Below are 19,426 nucleotides of genomic sequence, written 5' to 3'. Positions count from 1 at the left end.
ATCTCTGGCAGTGTTCAAATCCAAGCTAAATGCCCACTTTTTTGAAACTGTTTTCAACTCTTGGATATGGGCCCATGTGTTCATGGATGCTGCGAGGCAAAGCAATAAGGAAAATCCTGTGCCCTTCCTCATTTGACATCTGGCAAATGAGGGGGGAAAGATGCTCCTTAGCATGGCCTCCTCTTATAAAAATTAAAAAAGTAAAAAGGCTATCGAGGGTAATCCTTGGCACATTGAAGGGAGGTTTGTTCAATACCTACTTTGGAGTAAGTCAATGCCTTAATTACCACAACCAAAACAGCAAAGCAACTCCACACACCTACTAATTGACATACCTTCCCCCCCCTTTATGCATTCTTTTGTACACTCTCATACAATTGCCCACCCAATGATGCTCTCTGCAACCACCTCATTTCACCTTACGATGAAACACATTAGTAGAGGACACTTACACTGTGTGTTTGTAGCATCAATAGGCAGGTGGAAGAATGGCCTAGTGGTTAAAGCAGCTGCCTTAGCACCCTTCAGTTGCGAGTTAAATTCTCAGTGCAGCTCTGCAACTCTGGGCAAGTCGCAATACTTCATTGGCCCAAGTACATGTCATATGTAAACCGCTTCGATTGTAACCATACAGAAAAAGCAGGATATCCCAAGTCCTATCCCCTTTACCCTTAAATCAAGATTCTGAACTGCAAATACAGATACTTTTAACCAAACTTTTAACTTAGATTGTGAGCCAACTACAGATAGAGAAAGTACAAACCGCTGACCAGGAGAGTATAGCTGGAGAGGCAGGAGAGGGCAGCCGGAGTGCCGGCGAGTGAAGGAAATCACTCGCTGAATGCTCCGACCGCCTCTTCCTGTACTAAAGTCGGGCCTCACCAATCGGGAGCTACTTTGACACGCAGCTCCTGATTGGTAAGGCCTGACTTTAGTACAGGCAGTCGGAGCATACAGCTGCTCTCTCCTGCTGCCCTCTCTAGTCTCCCCCACGAAAAACCATATTTGCAGTTTTTCAAAATTTGCGGGGGTTCCTGGAATGGAAAACCTGTGAATATCGGGGGAGTACTGTACTATAGAAAGACAGTATATCAAGAATCTAACAAACAAAATAACTGGACATACGGGTGGTCTCTTCCCCTTCCTCATCACTACTTCTAATACATACCAAAAAATATTTAAGGATTTCAGACACAGTACATTTTCACCAACACCCAATACCTATGGATGGATGACCTCCCGCTCTACTAACTTTTGCCTTCTACACCAATTATTCTGCAAGATGCTAGATGAATTAAATCATTCCGCTGATACCAAACTAAAGCCCATAGCTCAGGGTATACAGGGTGAGTTTTGCTTTTGCCCACAGTACATTTAAAATACTCCTTGACATCATTAACCTTGATGGCGGATTGAGAAAGGAGCTCTGACCTCCGGTAGCTCTATACCCCCTTCTATGTGAAGTTCTGAGTGAAAAAAAGAGGAGAAATACACCCAGAAAGTGGGAGAATCTAGATGCCGGTGAAAAAAGACCCAAGGAAAGCCGCTCCCAAAATAGAGGGCAAGAGAAAAGCAGCCTTTGGTGTGGACCTGGAACCGCCCATGAGATGCCCTGCGAGTTGGGAGAGAGTGCGTCAGAGGAGGATTTAGAACGAGCGGTTCCATCTCAGATGAGGCATAAAGATCCAGTTATATCGGCCATAAAGGAAGAACTTCAACAGTGGGCCCTGGAAATAAAGAGTGAAGTGGCTGGGGTAAAGGGGAAGATTAAAGACGCTGTAAAAGAAATAAGGCAAGATCTGGCAGATTTGTTGGGACAAGTAGAAGAAACGGAGCGGAGAGATGGCGAACAAGAAGTGATGATGAAAACAGTTAAGTGGTCAGGTGGAGGGGATACCCAAAAGGAATTGAAGACTGCATGACTCGTATAGACGATCTAGAGAATAGATCTCGGCAGCAAAATGTATGGATATGAGGGGTCCCCGATACTGATGACTTTAAGGACGCTGTAAAAATGGTGCAAGAAATCTTTGCCTTTATGTTAACATCTGGGAATGCAGAAACAACTTCCTCAGCCACAGTGAAAACAGATGGGGCACACAGGATGGTGGGACCTCGACTGTCTGAAAAGCCCCAGAACATATTTGCATGTTTGCACAATTTTACTGATAAAGAACGACTGATTCGAAAGGCCAGAGAATTGGGTATAGTAACCTGTCAGACTCATAATATTGAGATATTTCAGGATTCATCAGCTATCACACTAGAGAAAAGGAGGGAATTTCATCCAATTCTCACAGTACTGAAGCAAAAGAACTTGCATTATAGATGGTTGTTTCCATTTGGCCTTTTGATAACAATTAATGGCACTAACAAGAGAGTTACAACTGTGATAGAGGCTGAGGACTATTTGTGTAAGGAGGGCTTGATGGAATTTGACTGGAGTGGCCTTGGAAAAAACAGTGGTACAAAAGTTGGAGAAGCATCGTTGGCAGGAGACTACTTCGAGACCTAGGAGAAAACAACAAGAAGAAGAGCAAGAAATGGAGATGGGGAAAGGATCCATGGATGTTTTGGCCCCTACTTGAAGGGCAGACTGCAGAACAGTGACTATGTTATAAATAAGTGAATTGAAGTTGAATACTGTAGTGGGTTTTTGAACTACTGAGTTTAAAAAAATGCATGTATGGTTGTTTGTGGAACAGAGTGATTGGGATGTACGAAAGGTATGAGGAAAGGGGGGAGAAGTTTGATGTTGCACTTTGAGGTTGGTATGAGAATCACACGAAGTTTTGGAGAAGGGGAAGAAGAAAGGGGGAGAGGACCCAAGGAGGACCTGGAAGGGAAAACTAAGATCTTTATGGATAGGAAGGATGAGGAGAATAAAGTGAAAGGGAAATTGAAAGAATGGGAGGAAGTAAATTAAGATTAGAAAGTCTGAATGGGGGCTTAATATACCACGAAAATGCCAATTATTATTGACAGAGATGAAAAGGTTGAATTTTGATATATGTTATGTCCAAGAAACACATTTACAAAAAAAATGGGAGAAAAGATATTTCAATATAGAGATTACCCGGTGCGAATTTGGGCTTCTAATAAAAAGGAGAAAAAGAAAGCGGGGATGGGGATACTATTAACAATTGAAAGTCATTACAAAAACTGAATGGAAAGATGAGGGAGGGAGATGGATTATCTGGGTGGAGGATTTGAATGGAGAGGTGGTGACTTTGGTGAATTTGTATGCACCAAATGTTAATGAAAGGAAATTCTTTGAAGAACTCATGGGTATTATCTTGAAAAATCAAGAAGAATCATTGTTTGTTGGGGGGATTTTAATTTAGTTGGGATTCTATGAGTAGCAAGGGCGATAGATCTTTAAAAAAAAATTTTCTAGAAGCATTAAATCTAATAGATGGGTGGCGGACTACCATCTGCTAGGAAGGGATTATACTTACCATTCCCCACCTCGTGAGGTCTATACACGTATCGATAAAGGGTTGGGGGGGTAAACTTATTGATGCCAAGATAGAGGAAATTAGTTGGTCGGACCACGCCCCAATATGGTTAGACTTAACATGGGGATACCCAAGGATAAGGATAGGGATGTGGTATTGGAAATTAAATTACAATCTTTTAAAAAGACCCTAAAATAATCCAGAGGATAGAGCAGACTATTAAAGATTTTCTGGCAAAGAATAATATTGATCAATATTCACATATTTCGATTTGGGATTTATTAAAAACTGTCTTAAGGGGGGAATTTATTTCTATAAGAAAAAGACCCGGGAATTGGAGGAAAAAAAATTGAGAAAATCCGATGAGATTAGTAGCACATCATAAAAAGGGGTTGGGGGTGAGCAGATTATGGCCCAAATAAAAGATATGTATGGTTTGGGGGAAAATGGAAAATGAAACTATTCAATTTAATTTAGACCACCTTAGAGACTTACCGGGCACAGATGTTAGCACATTGTATTAAAATCCAACATTCCCATGGTAATATTATGGCTAGGGGATATGCTAACAAAAGAGGAAGATATTTATGAAAGGTTTTTGGAATTTTACCGGTCTACCGGTAGAATGTAGCGTGAACAAGCGAATGATTGAAATGTAGTTGTTAAGGCACTTCCCCTGTCTTGAGGAAGATATGAAACGCGTTGGTGGGGCATAGTGTAACAGCGACATTGGACTAATAAGCTATGTTATTTAAGGGAAATCAAAAATCAGAAAACTTATTGAAAACTCAATGAAATGAATGAAAGTCCATTGAAATGAAATGATACAGATATAATATGGAATTTATGATGAACTTTTGATAATATATACGATTTGAGCATTTATTTATTTATTAAGCACTATAGGAAACAGTATGGAGAATAAATAATTTTTTGAAACATACAAATAAGAAGTAAAAGAAGAAAAATAGATTAAGAAACACATTTGGGTGAGCCAGTGACTAGTGCTGCCACACTATACTGCATGATATAGCAGCGGACAAGTGGCATTCTGAGACTCCCCATGTGTGGTTCAAGAATTATTTGAGAGGCATGATATAATTTTAGTATTTAAATTAAAATTTAGATATGTTTAAGTCTAAGGCAGAAGGGGGTTTAGGTTTATCTCATTTGGAAGATTATTTTAGAGCTGTCCAGTTGAGAGGCATTCACATCCACTTAAACTATGTTGGAGGGATATGAGATATTAGGGATTTGAAACACTTACCTTGGGTAGGCCTTGGGGGAAAAAGATGGCAAATATAAGTAATCCTTTTATTAGTTGCTCAATGAGGATATGGAAGGGTATAGCAAAAAAAAAATTGCTGGGTAAAGAGCAGTCCTATATTATTTGCACATGATTTTATACCAGGGTGGGAAGAGCGAAAAGGTTTGAGGTATTTTGGACAATTTACAGAGGAGGAGGAAATTAAAGTTTTTGGAGATCTCCAAAACCCAAAACATCTTATGAGAGAGTGGGAACAGGATGGACCATTGATGAATGGGGGGCAATTGCGTTTCATCTCGTTCATACAGCTAAAGCAGAGTTGCCCAAGTCCAGTCCTCGAGATCTACTGGCAGGCCAGGTTTTCAGGATATCCACAATGTATATGCATGAGAGAGATTTGCCTGCAGTGCCTTCTTGGTATGCAAATCTTTCTCATGAATGTTCATTGTGGATATCCTGAAAACCTGGCCTGAAAACGAGGACTGGACATGGGCAGCCCTGAGCTAGAGCTTTTATTTTGGTGGAAAATGCTCTTAAACTTTTAGTGTGCCAGTTAGTAAATTTGTAAAAAGGAAAAGTGATGGTTGTTGGAGGGGGTGCACTGAAAGAGGCAAGTTTTATCATATGCGGTGGGAATGTCAAGTTCTTCAGAGGTATTGGAAACAGGTGTTTCAGTATGTGAGCAGATTAATTCAGATCCCTGTGGATATGAAAGCTGAAAGGGCACTATTGGGAGTGGGGGTTGAGGGATTGTCACCCCCTCAATCTAAAAACTTATGAATCTGGCATTTATAGCTGCCCGATTAACTGTGGCCCTGCAGTGGCGTAATCCCATTGCTCCTAAATTAAGAGATATCAGGGATCGTCTAGGAGCAGTCTGTGAAAAATAGAGATTATCAGCCCTCTTAAACCGGTGGTTACAATTTAAAGATTTGTAGGGGAAACATATTGACATGGAGGAGGATCTGGGGTAGGGTTAGAGGGGGGAAATAAGGATGCTTTGCATATTATCCTGTCCTTATGGGGGAAAAATCCTTTAGATCAATTCCAGGTTCCTTGGGAGGGGGGGAGGAATGGAGTGGAAATGTTATATCTAATTATATGTTTAAAGATGTGTTACTTCCACATTTTAATACATTGTATTTGGGTCTTTTGGATATTATTGGCTTTTCCATGGAAAGCATTATGCTATTTTGTTCAAAATAAACAATTTGAAAAAAAAGATAAATACTCCTTGGACACATCCATTATACACCTACCATCCCATTATCTCTATGCTAAAAGAAATATCATCCGCAGTACCTGCTGGGGTCTTGGAAATGAGCGTCTTCACACTGCTGACCTCTTTGTAGTTCATCGTCTTATCTGCCTTCCTTAATTTTTATTAAACTGTCCACTTTACTTCCTTAGCAAATGAGCTACAAACGCATAGCCAACCACTCATATCCGTATTAGTGTGGCATCAAAATAGCAAGCACTGAGCTAATATTCTAGAGGAGTATCCGTTATAGAATACAGTGTTCCTCTGCGAATTCGTTGTTTTCACTCATTTGCGGTATTCTCCGATCGCCTCTTCCTGTACTAAAGTCAGGCTACACCAATCAGGAGCTGTGTGTCAAAGCAGCTCCTGATTGGTGTAGCCCAACCTTAGTACAGGAATAGGCTGTCGTAGCATACCGCGAGTGATTTCTTTCACTTGCCGGCGCTCCAGTTGCCCTCTACTGCCTCTCCAGGTGAAAAACCATATTCGCGGGTTTTTCAATATTTGCGGGGGTTCCTGGAACGGAACCCCCGCAAATATCGGGGGAGTACTGTACTAGCAGAAGTCAGTAGCAATGTGCCTACCACTTATCCCATCACTATAGCTGGGGTAAATGCACAGGCTTAAAAGGCTGGCACTTGCATGTGCGACTAACAGTATTTTATTCTTTGTGTGTTAAGTGTGCGACTTGCCCTTTCCATGTTGGCACCCCTTTTACGGCTGCAAACTACAAATAAGCTAGGCGCTAATTTATATAAAATAGGGTCAAAAGTCAGTTAAAGCCGATTAGTGCTATTTATCAACAACTTAGCATCTGACTAACTTGTGTAACCCGTGTTATTCTATAACTGTTATGTCCTGTGTAGAATGAGGTGGTCAGGCACTGAATCTCTCCCAGGAAGAAAGTTAGACCTGAATGGTGACCTGGTTTAGGGCAGTAAATACGCACTGGCAAACTAGATGGACGTGTCTGAAGACTCAGGTTCAAGTCGTCTTGTCCTCCTTTACTGGATGCCATCGAGGGAGTAGATGCCTGGGAACCAAAGGAATCTTGTGATAACTCCTGAAATATAAAAAAAGTGAATAGTAAAGACAGGCACAGCTCTAGGAGAACAGTTGGAAAATACAGGCCCATTAAAAACATATGCCCTATGGCTGGCTTTTTATATTACCCACAAACACTACTTAGAAAAAAACACCTCATCAATACACAGATATATTGAATCGTACTTACACTGTTCTGGCATGAATGACTACCACCAGCTGGTTAACATAAGTCCATTTACCTCAAAATTCAATAGCGTAACCAGTGCAATTATTTGAATCCTTTAGGATCTCACAAGGAAAGTCTCAAAAGCATGAATACACGAGTGAATTTATCCAGACCCCTAAGAATCAGTGCCATTGTTTCAAAGGAATACCGGTATATGTTTTAGCTTTCAGGGGTCGGCAAAAAGCCATGTTTGTGGAGAAGTTTTCAAGTTAAGAATATTAGAAGAAAAAAAATAAATAAAGTTTACCCCCCCCAAAATGTGGTTAGATGATTATATTAACTAACTAGTAGTTCAGTCATTCATGCCAGAATGATGTACATATGATACCTCATTATTATGCATGGACAGTGTCATCAAGAGATCAAAAAGTTGGAGAAACATGACTTCCAAAGCAATTACAATTTTTGAGTCTCTTCATTTGTCTACATTTGATATTATCCAATATTTTCCTTCATATTTTGTTTCCTGGTACCTCTCTAAGGGCCCCTTTTACTAAGCTGCGGTAGTGTTTTTAGCGCGCGCTGAAGATTACTGCACGCTAACCCTCACGCAATGCGGAAAAACTAACGCCAGCTCTATGGCGGTGTTAGCGTCTAGCGCAGCTTAGTAAAAGGATCCCTAAGTTTTATAAAGCCTCCTCAGCTGTTACTTATGTGATGTTATTTTAATTAAATTGCAGTTTCAGTCCTTTAAGAGAAGATCCAGTCTTCAAAGTTGAATAGGTTAAGTCACATTTTTAAGAAAGAAATCCACAACAGATTCTTCCGATAACTTGTTTATAGGCAAGTTAAGTTGGAAGACAGAAAGTATAAGGAAGACGAGTTTAATGAGTTTACTGATCCAAGTTAAGAGAGGATCCAGCTCAGTAAAAAAAATAAAAAAAAAAGCACGAATGACATTCAAAGCTTACAAGACTGAGATGTGAATGGAGAGTAACAAGGACTGAAATCTTGATGCTATTGCTGCTCCTAAGATTCAGACTAGAGAGATGCACGGGGACAGAAATCCCACACGTCCCCACCAGGATCCTCTCCGTCCCCACCCATCCCCGCAAGGAATTACCTCCATCCCCGCAAGGAATTACCTCCATCCCCGCCCGTCCCCATAAAAAGCAGCAATTACTTCTGACAGGATCATCAATTCCACAGTTTCTTTTGCTGTTTTCCTTGTGGAATCTCTTTGGTGGAACCCTTTTTTGTTTTCTGTTCAGGTAATTAACTTATAAACCCCCTCTTTTACTAAGGCTGACGTGTCCATTATATTATATGGACGAACCCTGCTTCCAAAGCCTTCCATCCCCGTGGGAGTCCCGTTGGCTAGAGGGGGGTCCCCGTGGGAGTCCCGTGGGTTAGGGGGGGATTGAAAGTGTAAAAACTACCCTGTATAACATTAAGATTTTATAAATTGCTTCTCTTTCACAGAAGTTATACTACACTGAGGATACCCATTTCAGCTGTCTCTAAACAGTATGACCCACAAATCAGCAGAATGCATGTTGCAACATACATTACTTGATAACATGTCAAAAGGAGCTTTAAAAAATAAAAAAGGTCTCAATTCATACAGAAAGCCATTTATAAGTTTCAGGGAAATTAATTACAAGACATAAAATATGGAAAGCCTTATACTCAGCCTCTCCTTTTTTGTTAGCCGGGATTTTGAGGCCATATACTCATTGATGGAGTCTCATATAAGCACAGACTAATATTTCTACATTTTAATAGAAGTTTTGAATTTACCTCACCCCAAACAAAAAAAACCCTAAAACACCAAACTAAACACACTCACATGCCTCATTTCATAACTTTTCTACATAACCATTAATAGAAGCTGGAAACCAGATGGCAAGTTGTGGAAGATAGAGACTAGAGAATGACACGGGGACAAATTTGTCCCCGCAGGAACTCAATTTCCCTGTCTGTCCCCACCAGTTTTGTTGCCGTCTCTGCCCCATTTCTGTAAGCTCTGCCTTAACCTTACAACCCTCAAATACTTATGATTTTAAAGTGTTTGAGGCTTGTGCAGATGAAGACGGAGTTTGCAGGAACGGGGTAGGGACAGGAAAAGAACTCGCGGGGATGGGGAAAAATTTGTCCCCATTTCATTCTCTAATATAGACCTAAAAGCAGTGATGACAAATGGTGGCCTGCATACTGGCTTTGCATGGTGTACCATTGGGAGGGAGGAGGAAGGCTCTAGTAGCACAAGAGATTTGGAGTACTACAGGACTGGGATCCCTTCACAGTGCTGCAGTGGGATACCAGCAGCATAAGGACCGACTATGCATAAAACATTAAAAACGGAAGAGAGAAAAAAAAAATGCTGCTGCAGTACAGTGGAAATAAGAGCCGCCTTACACTGTAAGTCTGAAAAACTGACTTTAATAGCAATAACCAATTTCATGGACATCACATGTACTGTGGCTTTAACTAAAGAAACAGATTACCGTATATACTCAAATATAAACCTATCCAAATATAAACTGAGGTAACCTTTCTCTCTCCCCTCCCCCTCAAAAAAAAAAAAAAGGGTGAATAAAGGTTGACTTGAATATTAGCCAAACTTGCTGCAGTCTCGCGAAGTTATGGTGGGAACTCGTGTCAGCCATTTTGAGTAGTGAGACTGCACGGGGCAGGAACATAGGAGGAAGGCTCTTACCCTGGCTCACACTGGACCAGCAGGGCTTAAAAGGTAGTTCCAGGGAGAGGACTGCAATGGGTCCACATTCCCTCTGAGAAACTCCCTAACCCTCATTTGTCCTGTTTTAATTAGATTGTAAGCTCTATTGAGCATGGATTAGCTCTTACATGTTTAATGTACAGTGCTATAGAAATCATAAGAAGTAGTAGAGGTAAGACTCGAATATAAGCCATTTTTTGATCCAAAAATCTAGGTTTATATTCAAGTATATACTTTAGGTACAGTTGGTGGCAACACCATCTGACTTGGTTATGGGCCATTAAAAACAAAAAGAAAGAAATGGTAGTTCAGCCTGTGTCATGTAAAAATTGAGGCAAACAACAAGGAAATCCAACGGTGTCTGCAATTCAAGAACAGCAAGCAAAAAACAAGAGAAAACTGCAGACAGTATGTACAAGATGCAGGCTGTGTTAATTAAACGAAATATAAAATGCAGTAACTAGTGTCACCCTTTGTTTTACAAATCCTGGGACCCAGGGTTTGTAAAATAAAGGGTGACAATAGTTACCGCATTTTATATTCATGTAAAAATTGACCATACTTGCCTGATAATGAGATATACATTAGAGTTCACCTGCATTGCTTTCCCCCACTACCCAATGAGTTGGGTCACAAAGCAGTTTAGCCCGGGGTTAGGTCATACCTGTGCAGGTGGGAAGCGTTGTTGGGAATATGCAGATTGTGGCTGCTGCTGAGGTGATGGTTGAGGGTACGAAGATTGCTGAGAATGAGCTGAAGGAACTGCTGGCTGCTGCTGCTGTGGATAGGGCGTCTGCGACTGCTGTTGGACGTAGGGAGGCTGGCTCTGTGTATGTTGCTGTGGCTGAGTCTGTGCTGTGGGCTGCTGCTGCTGCTGCTGCTGCTGGGTATATGGAGACTGAGACTGTTGAAGAGGGGGCTGAGACTGCTGCTGCGAATATGCAGACTGTGAGGACTGCAGCTGTTGAGGTTGAGACTGAGGCTGTTGTGGCTGAGGATAAGGAGACTGGGACAGAGGGGTCTGGGATGGCACCTGCTGAGCATACGAAGGCTGCTGCTGCGGATGAGGACTTTGCTGGTTGTAATAGGGAGACTGGCCCTGCTGCCCATACCCACCAGGGCCCTGCTGTCCATATGGAGGAATCTAAAGAGGACACAAAACACAAATTAAACTAAGACTACTCGCCCAAGGAAAGCTCCAACCCAGGCATATTCAAGTACCAAGAATCTTAACAGTTCACTTTTGGCGATAAAACAAAATGATCACAAATGGGAAAGACATTCCTAACAACAGAAGAATTGCCATCGCCGGGTCAGACCAGTGATCCATCGTGCCCAGTAGTCCACTCTAGAGAGTTATGCGGGGACAGAAATCCCACCCATCCCCGCCCGGATCCTCTCCGTCCCATCCATCCCCGCAAGGAATTACCTCCATCCCCGCCCGTCCCCATAAAAAGCAGCAAATACTTCCAACAGGATCATCAATTCCAGTTTCTTTTGTGTTTGCGCTGCTGTTTTCCTTGTGGAATCTCTTTGGTGGAACCCTTTTTTTGTTTTCTGTTCAGATAATTAACTTATAAACCCCCTCTTTTACTAAGGCTGACGTGTCCATTATATTATATGGACGAACCCTGCTTCCAAAGCCTTCCATCCCTGTGGGAGTCCCGTTGGCCAGAGGGGGGTCCCCGTGGGAGTCCCGTGGGTTAGGGGGGATCCCGCGGGACCCCCGCAATCCCCGTTCCTGTGCAGACCTCTAGGTCCACTCACGCGGCAACCCTTAGAGGTCAAAGACAGCACCCTAACTGAGACTAGCCCTACCTGCGTATGTTCTGTTTCAGCAGGGACTTGTCTAACTTTGTCTTGAATCCCTGGAGGATGATTTCCCCTACAACAGCCTCCGGAAGAGCGTTCCAGCTTTCTACCACTCTCTGGGTGACTAAAAACTTCCTTATGTTCATACGGAATCTATCCCCTTTCAATTTTAGAGAGTGCATTCTCGTTCTCCCTACCTTGGAGAGGGTGAACAACCTGTCCTTATCTACTAAGTCTATTCCCTTCAGTACCTTGAATGTTTCGATCATGTCCCATCTCAATCTCCTCTGGGAGAAGAGGCCCAGTTTCTCTAATCTTTCACTGTACGGCAACTCCTCCAGCCCCTTAACCATCTTAGTCGCCCTTCTCTGGACTCTTTGGCAGTTATTTCTCTGGCCAGAGACAAGTTTAAATGTACTCTTTCTTGATCATAAGGCAAGTCTGAGTTTATACTGGTGTCCCCATCAAGCAGCAATTAACCCCCCCCCCCCAAACTTTAAAACCTTTGTTTTAGACAATGCGGGAAATAAGGTCTTGCCACATGTTCAATAGGCATAGTAATAAGATGCTTTACTGGACAGGTGCATAGGAACACACACAAGACATCCATTAAGACTATTGGTGGTCTCTTATGAATGTCAATATGCCACAATGAATCGAAGTCAAATATGAGCAAAGCAGTCATTTCAGTACTAATTTTTATAAAAAAGTGGGAAAGTGTTTCTGCCATGCCCCTAAAAACATGGATCCTGTATTAGAATTAGGAGATGCACACTAGCTTTTCAAGTACTCTGAAAGTCTGAATGAATTCCTGCAATGCTGTCAAATGGTAGCAACTTGACCACTGCCCTCAATATATTCATATTGGGGAATGTCTCAAAGGCCACACTTCGGAATGTTGTGCCTGGCCACCCTTTTCATCCTGTCTTTAATGTATTCCCTACCCTTTATCCTATACCCCCGAAGCCATTGTTATGTCTCTTATTCGATTGTGTATGTAATTCTGTAATCCATCTAGAAACAATGATGGGATGGAATATAAATCATTCACACAAACACAGAATCAGATATGAGCTAAAAAAAACACTTTAAAAACTCAGTAGACACTTGAAATAGACATTTCAAAAGTGGTTTTCAAAGGTTCTTTAAAATTACAGAAGCAATTCTTATTGGTGTTTTTCTAAATTAAGTGATAAAGAACCATCTGAAGACTAAGAGGTCCCCCTTCCATTTTAAGTCTTCCCATGAAAGCATTCAGGTGGCTTGCTATAGTAATTGTCTTAAGCTGGGGCTATACAACCTGGCTCCCTTTGAAAGCTTATATAATCCAAGTCAGGATGTATGGTTATATCTCAGCATTTCCGGCCCCAGCCAACAAGGGTAATAAGGCCCTGAATCCAGGAATCAAGTTGGGGGGACCTTCAGCACGGCAGTGTACAGCATTTACCATCTCATCCACTGGGCCAGCCCAATCATGAAAGTCTTGGAAACATAGGTTTACTTAGTTTAAGGGTTTTGCTGTCTAAGCAACCTGGCAATTCAGAGTACCTTAAGCTACATGACCAATCAGTTCAGTATTAGCTGCCATGTAAGCCTCAGTACTAAGAGAATTAAATTGACAGAGCTACCTTCTAGGTCAGTAGGGCATGATCCCAAAAGCAGGTTTTATGCCTCAATGTGGGGTATTGATCTATAATTTGGGAAGTTCTGTTCTAGATAGATGAGATGCAAAGGATATCCAACCAGTGAAGATATCTGCCCGATTAGGCTTTAACACTGTCAAAATGTATCTATACTCACCTGCTGTGCATAGGAGATGCTACCCATGCTACCCTGTGTCCTTCCCTGCATGCCCATTGGGTATCGTTGTGGAGTCTGTGGTCCATAGGGTTGACCTGGGTAGCCGTGTCCCTGCTGTGGCCCTGATGGAGGTCCCTGCTGTTGTGTATATGGATTACTTGCACCATATGGTTGAGGTCTCATCTTGCCCATCTGATCCATTGGGCTGGAAGGCTGGAAGAAAAAAAAAAAAATTAATCATTGCATGCATATAATACAATACATCACCTTTAAATAAAATGTCACCTGCAGATACCAAAATGATACCAAGTCATCTGTACCCCTTAGTGCAATGCTAGATTTCAGAGCTTAAATTCTAAATAATTCAAAGCCAAAATAGATTTTTATATCTTGGAATGGACGGGTAGCCTTAGTGGTTAGAGCAATGAGCTGAAACCCAGAGAAACCAGGCTTCAAATCCTGATTTTCCAAATGATGCCCCTTTGATCCTGGGCAAGTCAGATCACCCTATCCCCACAGTGGCTCAGGTACAGACTTGACAGCTCACTTCCCAAGCGGCTTTATGCTCAACTCTACCTGAAGAAAGAAAAAAGAAAAAAAAGTACCCCGAGCTTGAATTTGGAAAAAGACAATTAAGGAAATCCAATCACACTGGCTATCTGCATGTTTGCAAAACTAGCACCGAAGAACATCAAAGTTAGTGAATACACAGAAAATTAAAGTGCTATAAAAAGCCAAGGTTAATTACTGAAAACGAAGTTCTCACATCACAGGGATACTGAAACAAGCTGCCAACTGAGTCCAACAGACCAACTTCTGGGGCTTTATCACAAACTGAGAACCGCAGTTTGTTATCAGTAGAACTTGAATGGATTCACAACCATTCTGCAGACGGGTGAACTTTCACATCGATTCAGAGAAGATTTTGCTTTCTCTATATTATACTCCCCAAACTGTTTGTCATCTTTTCAGGGGATTTAATTATACATTTTGTCTCCCCTGATGGTCAACTCAATATCCCACCAAAAAGTTATCCATTCCATAAAAACATCCTTAAATTGAACAAACTGCACACGCACAGATTCTCTCAAGGTACGCAAACGGATCAAATCTGCATTGAAAGAACTATAACGGACTGCTGAATCCTGCTCAGCCTCGGCCATCTGACGATGCAATTGTATAGAAACTTTCAGCTGCATTTGGGGGAATAGAGACAGGAGAGCAGCTGTGTGTACATAAATACAGCCACAATCATTTTGGGCAGGTGTTATCATACTTTTACTAGCATGAAAGTGGTTATATTTTTAACTGGGTTTGGCCTGCAACTTTGTATATTGGCCATGGATGGAGCACAAAGCTCTTTCTAGATGGCATGACACACAATGATGGCTCTACTCCACACACCCAGACCACACGTCTGAGCCACGAACTGTGCAGCAGGACACAGCAGTATAAAGTGACATTTACAATTTTATTTTCTTGTTATATACTCAAAAGGATCACAAACATCCCACAAGATTCATGTACCTGACCCACTGAACAATCACACCTTTAGATTATAGATACACATTTCTGTCTTCTTTGGGGAATACACAGATTGCACATGCTTATGTTAGAAAAGCCTATTTTGATATACAGATTTTCTGGAAACATCCACAAGAACATTGAAATCCTTCCAATCAAAAATATTTTTTAAAAAAAGTTTCCCTCTAAGCTTAATTGTAAATGCTAGCCTTGGGTATACCATCCCCAGTGAGAGAGAGGGTCAGGGCTACCACACCACAAAGCTGAAAAAAAAACCAACCCCCCCCCCCCAACAATAATCCAGACACTACAATCCCCAGATATTAGTAGGAAGAAGAGAAAACCGTACATCACCAGCAAGTGGAGAAAGACTGGCAAAAACAGAGTTACGCCCATCTCCCTTGTACAAAGAAAATCACAATGTTCCGAGTACCTCGGAAAAATATTTAAAAGTCCATCTCTCGGCTACAAAGGAAGATACCGCACAACAGCAGCACACGAAGCAAGTAGAGACTCTCCCAGAAAACTGAGACAAAGGCGCTAACCCAAGCCCTCATCTCGTACTATAGGCTACAACTACCGTACACCATTAACAAACTCTACAAACCTAAGCCAGAATTCTGTTGACCCTAGGAGTAACAAATTCCAGCCATTTCATGCTATAGATGGCAAAGCCTAAGTCGGACAGGTAGAAGAATGCTGACTATATTCAACAGTGTTCTCTGACCCGCAAGGGAAGCAGAGCTCAATTTTCAGGATTCAGAACAGCTACAAGTTCTTTCTAACACACATCAGGTAATTACTGTCCAAGCCCTGTTCCTAGCATATCACATCTGATCAAAATTACCGTAAGCCCATTAAGTAGGCTCCAACTTTACCCTTTATCCGTTGATTTAGAGAGCAGCAAAACCAATGTATTCTACACAGCTATCTAAGTGGGGAGGGGAGAATAAGAATTCTAGCTAAAAACACCAAATTTCAAACAAAAAGATCCAAAATATATTTACATTTATTGAAAATATACAACTAACTTCTCTACATAGAATAAGGACTTATTTTAAAAAAACATTAAGAGATATACCTTCCCACTCCATGGTGCTAAAAACCACTTTTAACAGGATAACAAACTTCCTAGTTCTCATATTAAGATGTAGAAAATTCCGAGTCCTTAAGCGTAGAACAAGGATCTATTTTCAGTCCCTGAGGAAAGCCTTATATTAGAACTGAAACACTGCTTTATGATTTTTTTGGGGAAAACCTGGCCTGTTCTTGGATTATTCTTGATTCCCAAAGCATTTTATGTCAGTTCCACCCTCTCGGAATCTTTTTCTATTTTGGCCTACTACCGTATTTTCACGTATATAACGCACACACGGGTATAGCGCGCCCACGCATATACCGCGCATGCTCCTCATTGAACTTTCATAATCCATGCCAGCATTTAAGTCCTATTTATCTAAATGTTGCTTCGTATGCAAAATGACTTCACAAGAAATATTAGCTGAGCTATTTTAACTATCAGCAAATGCCGCCAGCAGGGAAATTACCAATGAAGTAATTTTGTTTCCCAGGTTTTCTATTGTTTTCTGTCTTGCTGGCGCCCTCCTCCATCTTCCTGCATCGTTCGCTGAAAGCTGCGGGCAGCAGATCCTGTGTGCCTCTTGCGGCTGACCCAGAAGTGTTCCTCTGATGTCACGACGTCAGAGGGAGCGCTTCCCAGCCGCAGGAGGCGCATGGAAGCCGCTCCTGCGGCTTTCAGCGAACGCTGCAGGAAGATGGAGGGCGCCAGCAAGACAGAAAACAATTGTATAACGCGCTCACGCATATAACGCGCATGGTTATGCGTGGTTTGTAAAATCTTGTATAACGCACTCGTTATATGCGTGAAAATATGGTACTTCTAATCACTTATATAGCACTGAAAGGCATATGCAGCGCTGTACATTTTTACATTTATAGATGGTCTCTGCTCAAAGAGCTTACAATCTAACTTAGACAGACAGACATGACATACAATCATGTGAAAAAATTAGGCTCCCCCATGAAATATTCAGTTCTTCCTTAAGAAATGTTCACATATCGATGTCAAATCTTTCTTTTCCAAAGATAAAATTTTTTAAAAAGTGATGTAATTGCAGGTAAACAACAAAACTTTGTTTTGATTTACTCATGAAACAAGATAGCCACAAAAATGTGTATTCTAACTGAGGAATAAATTAGGACACCCCACACATATCCTCCCACTTAAAGTGGCTCAAATCACACCCAGATGTATCACATCAGGTGCTCATTATTAGAGCGAGGTTTGCCCTACTTTAACCTCAGATAATTAGTTTGGTGTGCTCATGATTTCTGCAGTAAGAGTGAACACCATGGTGAGATCCAAAGAGCTGTCTCAGGCCTTCAGAAAGAAGATTCTAGCAGCTTATAAATCTGGTAAGGGATTTAAAAAGAATTTGACATTAACCACAGTCCAGAAAATATTGGACAAGTGGAAGATTTTCCAAACAACTGTCAACATGCTCAGGTCTGGCCGTCCAAGCAAGATAACCACCAGAACAGACCGCAAGATGCTAAAGAAGACTCTAAAAACCCTAAAATGTCAAGGGACCTACAGCAGGCTCTTGCTACTGTTACAATCAGAAAGAGAATGCACAAATTTAACTTACATGGGAGGTGTGCAAGGAGGAAACCTTGACTCTTTAAGAGAAACATCAAGACAAGACTGAAGTTTGCCAGAGAGAACTTAGTCGAACACCATAACTTCTGGAATAGTGTTCTATGGACAGATGAGTCTAAAATTGAATTATTTGGACACCAGAAAAGAGAACATGTTTGGCATACACCAAATACAGCATTCCAGGAAAAGAACCTCATACCAACTGTGAAGCATGGAGAAGGAAGTGTCATGGTTTGGGGATGCTTTGCTGCATCAGGGTCTGGCCAGCTCACCATCACAGAATCCGCTATGAATTCTACTGTATATCAGAGGGCGCTTGAGGAATATGCAAAAGCATCTGTAAGAAAATTAAAGCTGAAGCAGAATTGGACCCTGAAACACGACAATGACCCAAAACATACCAGTAAATCCACCAAGGACTGGCTGAAAAGAAATGGAGAGTCCTGGAGGCCAAGTCAAAACCCTGATCTTAATCCCATTGAGATGCTGTAGGTGATTTGAAACGGGCTGTACGTGAAAGAAACCCCTCAAATATCTCACAGCTGAGAGTGGGCCAAACTTTCCTCAAACCGATGTTAGAGACTGGTAGATGGCTACAAGAAATGTCAAAGGGGGTAACACTAGCTATTAGGGCAGTGTATCGCAAACTGTGTGCTGTGACACATTGGCGAGAAGGAACATAGGTGGAGATAAGTGACGAGAGATAGTGAGGGGCAGCTGAGTGAGTGCATTTATAGGTCAGCCTAGGAATGCCTTTTCCTTCCTGTACTTTACATTAGCCAAGAGCCTATAAATCCATCATTCTGATACTTAATCCAGTTATGCAAGAATAGGAAAGCTAAAAGAAAAACCAAAACAGTATTTGGTTACATTTCCATTGTCCCTTCAAAAAACACCATTAATATAAACCCATTTGGAGACATTACTTGAGTAAAAATCACTAGGATTTAGTCTCACAAAAATGAGAGCACTTTCCTTACACCGCCATCTAAAATTGATCTGTACGAACATCCATTTGCACATCAGAAATGTTTCCATTTGTGTTTAGGAAACTTTTTGGAATGCTACAGGCTGCTTGGAAGTAATGTCTGCTAACGGTGCTGGACTCAAATGACACTTCAGCAAAACAGTTTTTATTCAGTGTCATTTTCACAGGTGATAAAGTTAGAAAAGCACAGAAACCAGACTTGTTTGTGCTGTTCCATGTGAGCCCAAGGAAAGGAATGCAAAATCAGGAAAAACACAGCAAAAAGGGGCTTGCAGGTTCAAATGCACCTCTACTGAAATGTAAGGCCCAGCTCAAATACAGTACTGGACCAGAGAGGCACCGCCACTTCCAGAAATGATCCCTTTGACAATGTAAAATACCCCTAAGAAAAGTTAATCTAGGTATATTACCTACAAAAAATTATACAGAACATGCAAATAAGTGTTCTAGAAACCCTGAACAGTTTTTTTTTTCCAACTTGGCATAATGTCTAGAGGTGGGTCCCAGAGCTTATACTGCATTTGGATAAGAAAAATGGATAAGATTTAAGTGAACCTGTGTGATTTCTTCAACAGATTTACCTGCATATCCTTTAAGGGTTTTGTGGGTCAGTTTGGTAAACTGAATGAATTTTTGGGTGTTTTTTTTTGCCTATGATAAGAATTTATAGGAACATAGAAACA

At 41.4% G+C, this 19,426-nt stretch overlaps 1 protein-coding gene across 1 annotated transcript in view; it reads right to left on the bottom strand.

The window, feature by feature from the left end:
- Positions 1-19,426, bottom strand: part of ARID1A (AT-rich interaction domain 1A) — a 126,009-nt gene that overhangs the window by 62,936 nt on the left and 43,647 nt on the right. The window contains exons 2-4 of the mRNA XM_033954811.1: positions 13,552-13,764; positions 10,604-11,083; positions 6,936-7,049 (exon numbers count right to left, since the gene is read on the bottom strand). Of these exons, the coding sequence (XP_033810702.1) occupies positions 6,936-7,049; positions 10,604-11,083; positions 13,552-13,764 (807 nt within the window). The remainder of the gene's footprint in view (positions 1-6,935; positions 7,050-10,603; positions 11,084-13,551; positions 13,765-19,426) is intronic.

Source organism: Geotrypetes seraphini, chromosome 8, assembly GCF_902459505.1.
Source record: "Geotrypetes seraphini chromosome 8, aGeoSer1.1, whole genome shotgun sequence".
Lineage (NCBI taxonomy): Eukaryota > Metazoa > Chordata > Amphibia > Gymnophiona > Dermophiidae > Geotrypetes > Geotrypetes seraphini.
Note: the sequence above shows the minus strand (reverse complement) of the source record. Positions and strands in the feature narration are given on the sequence as shown.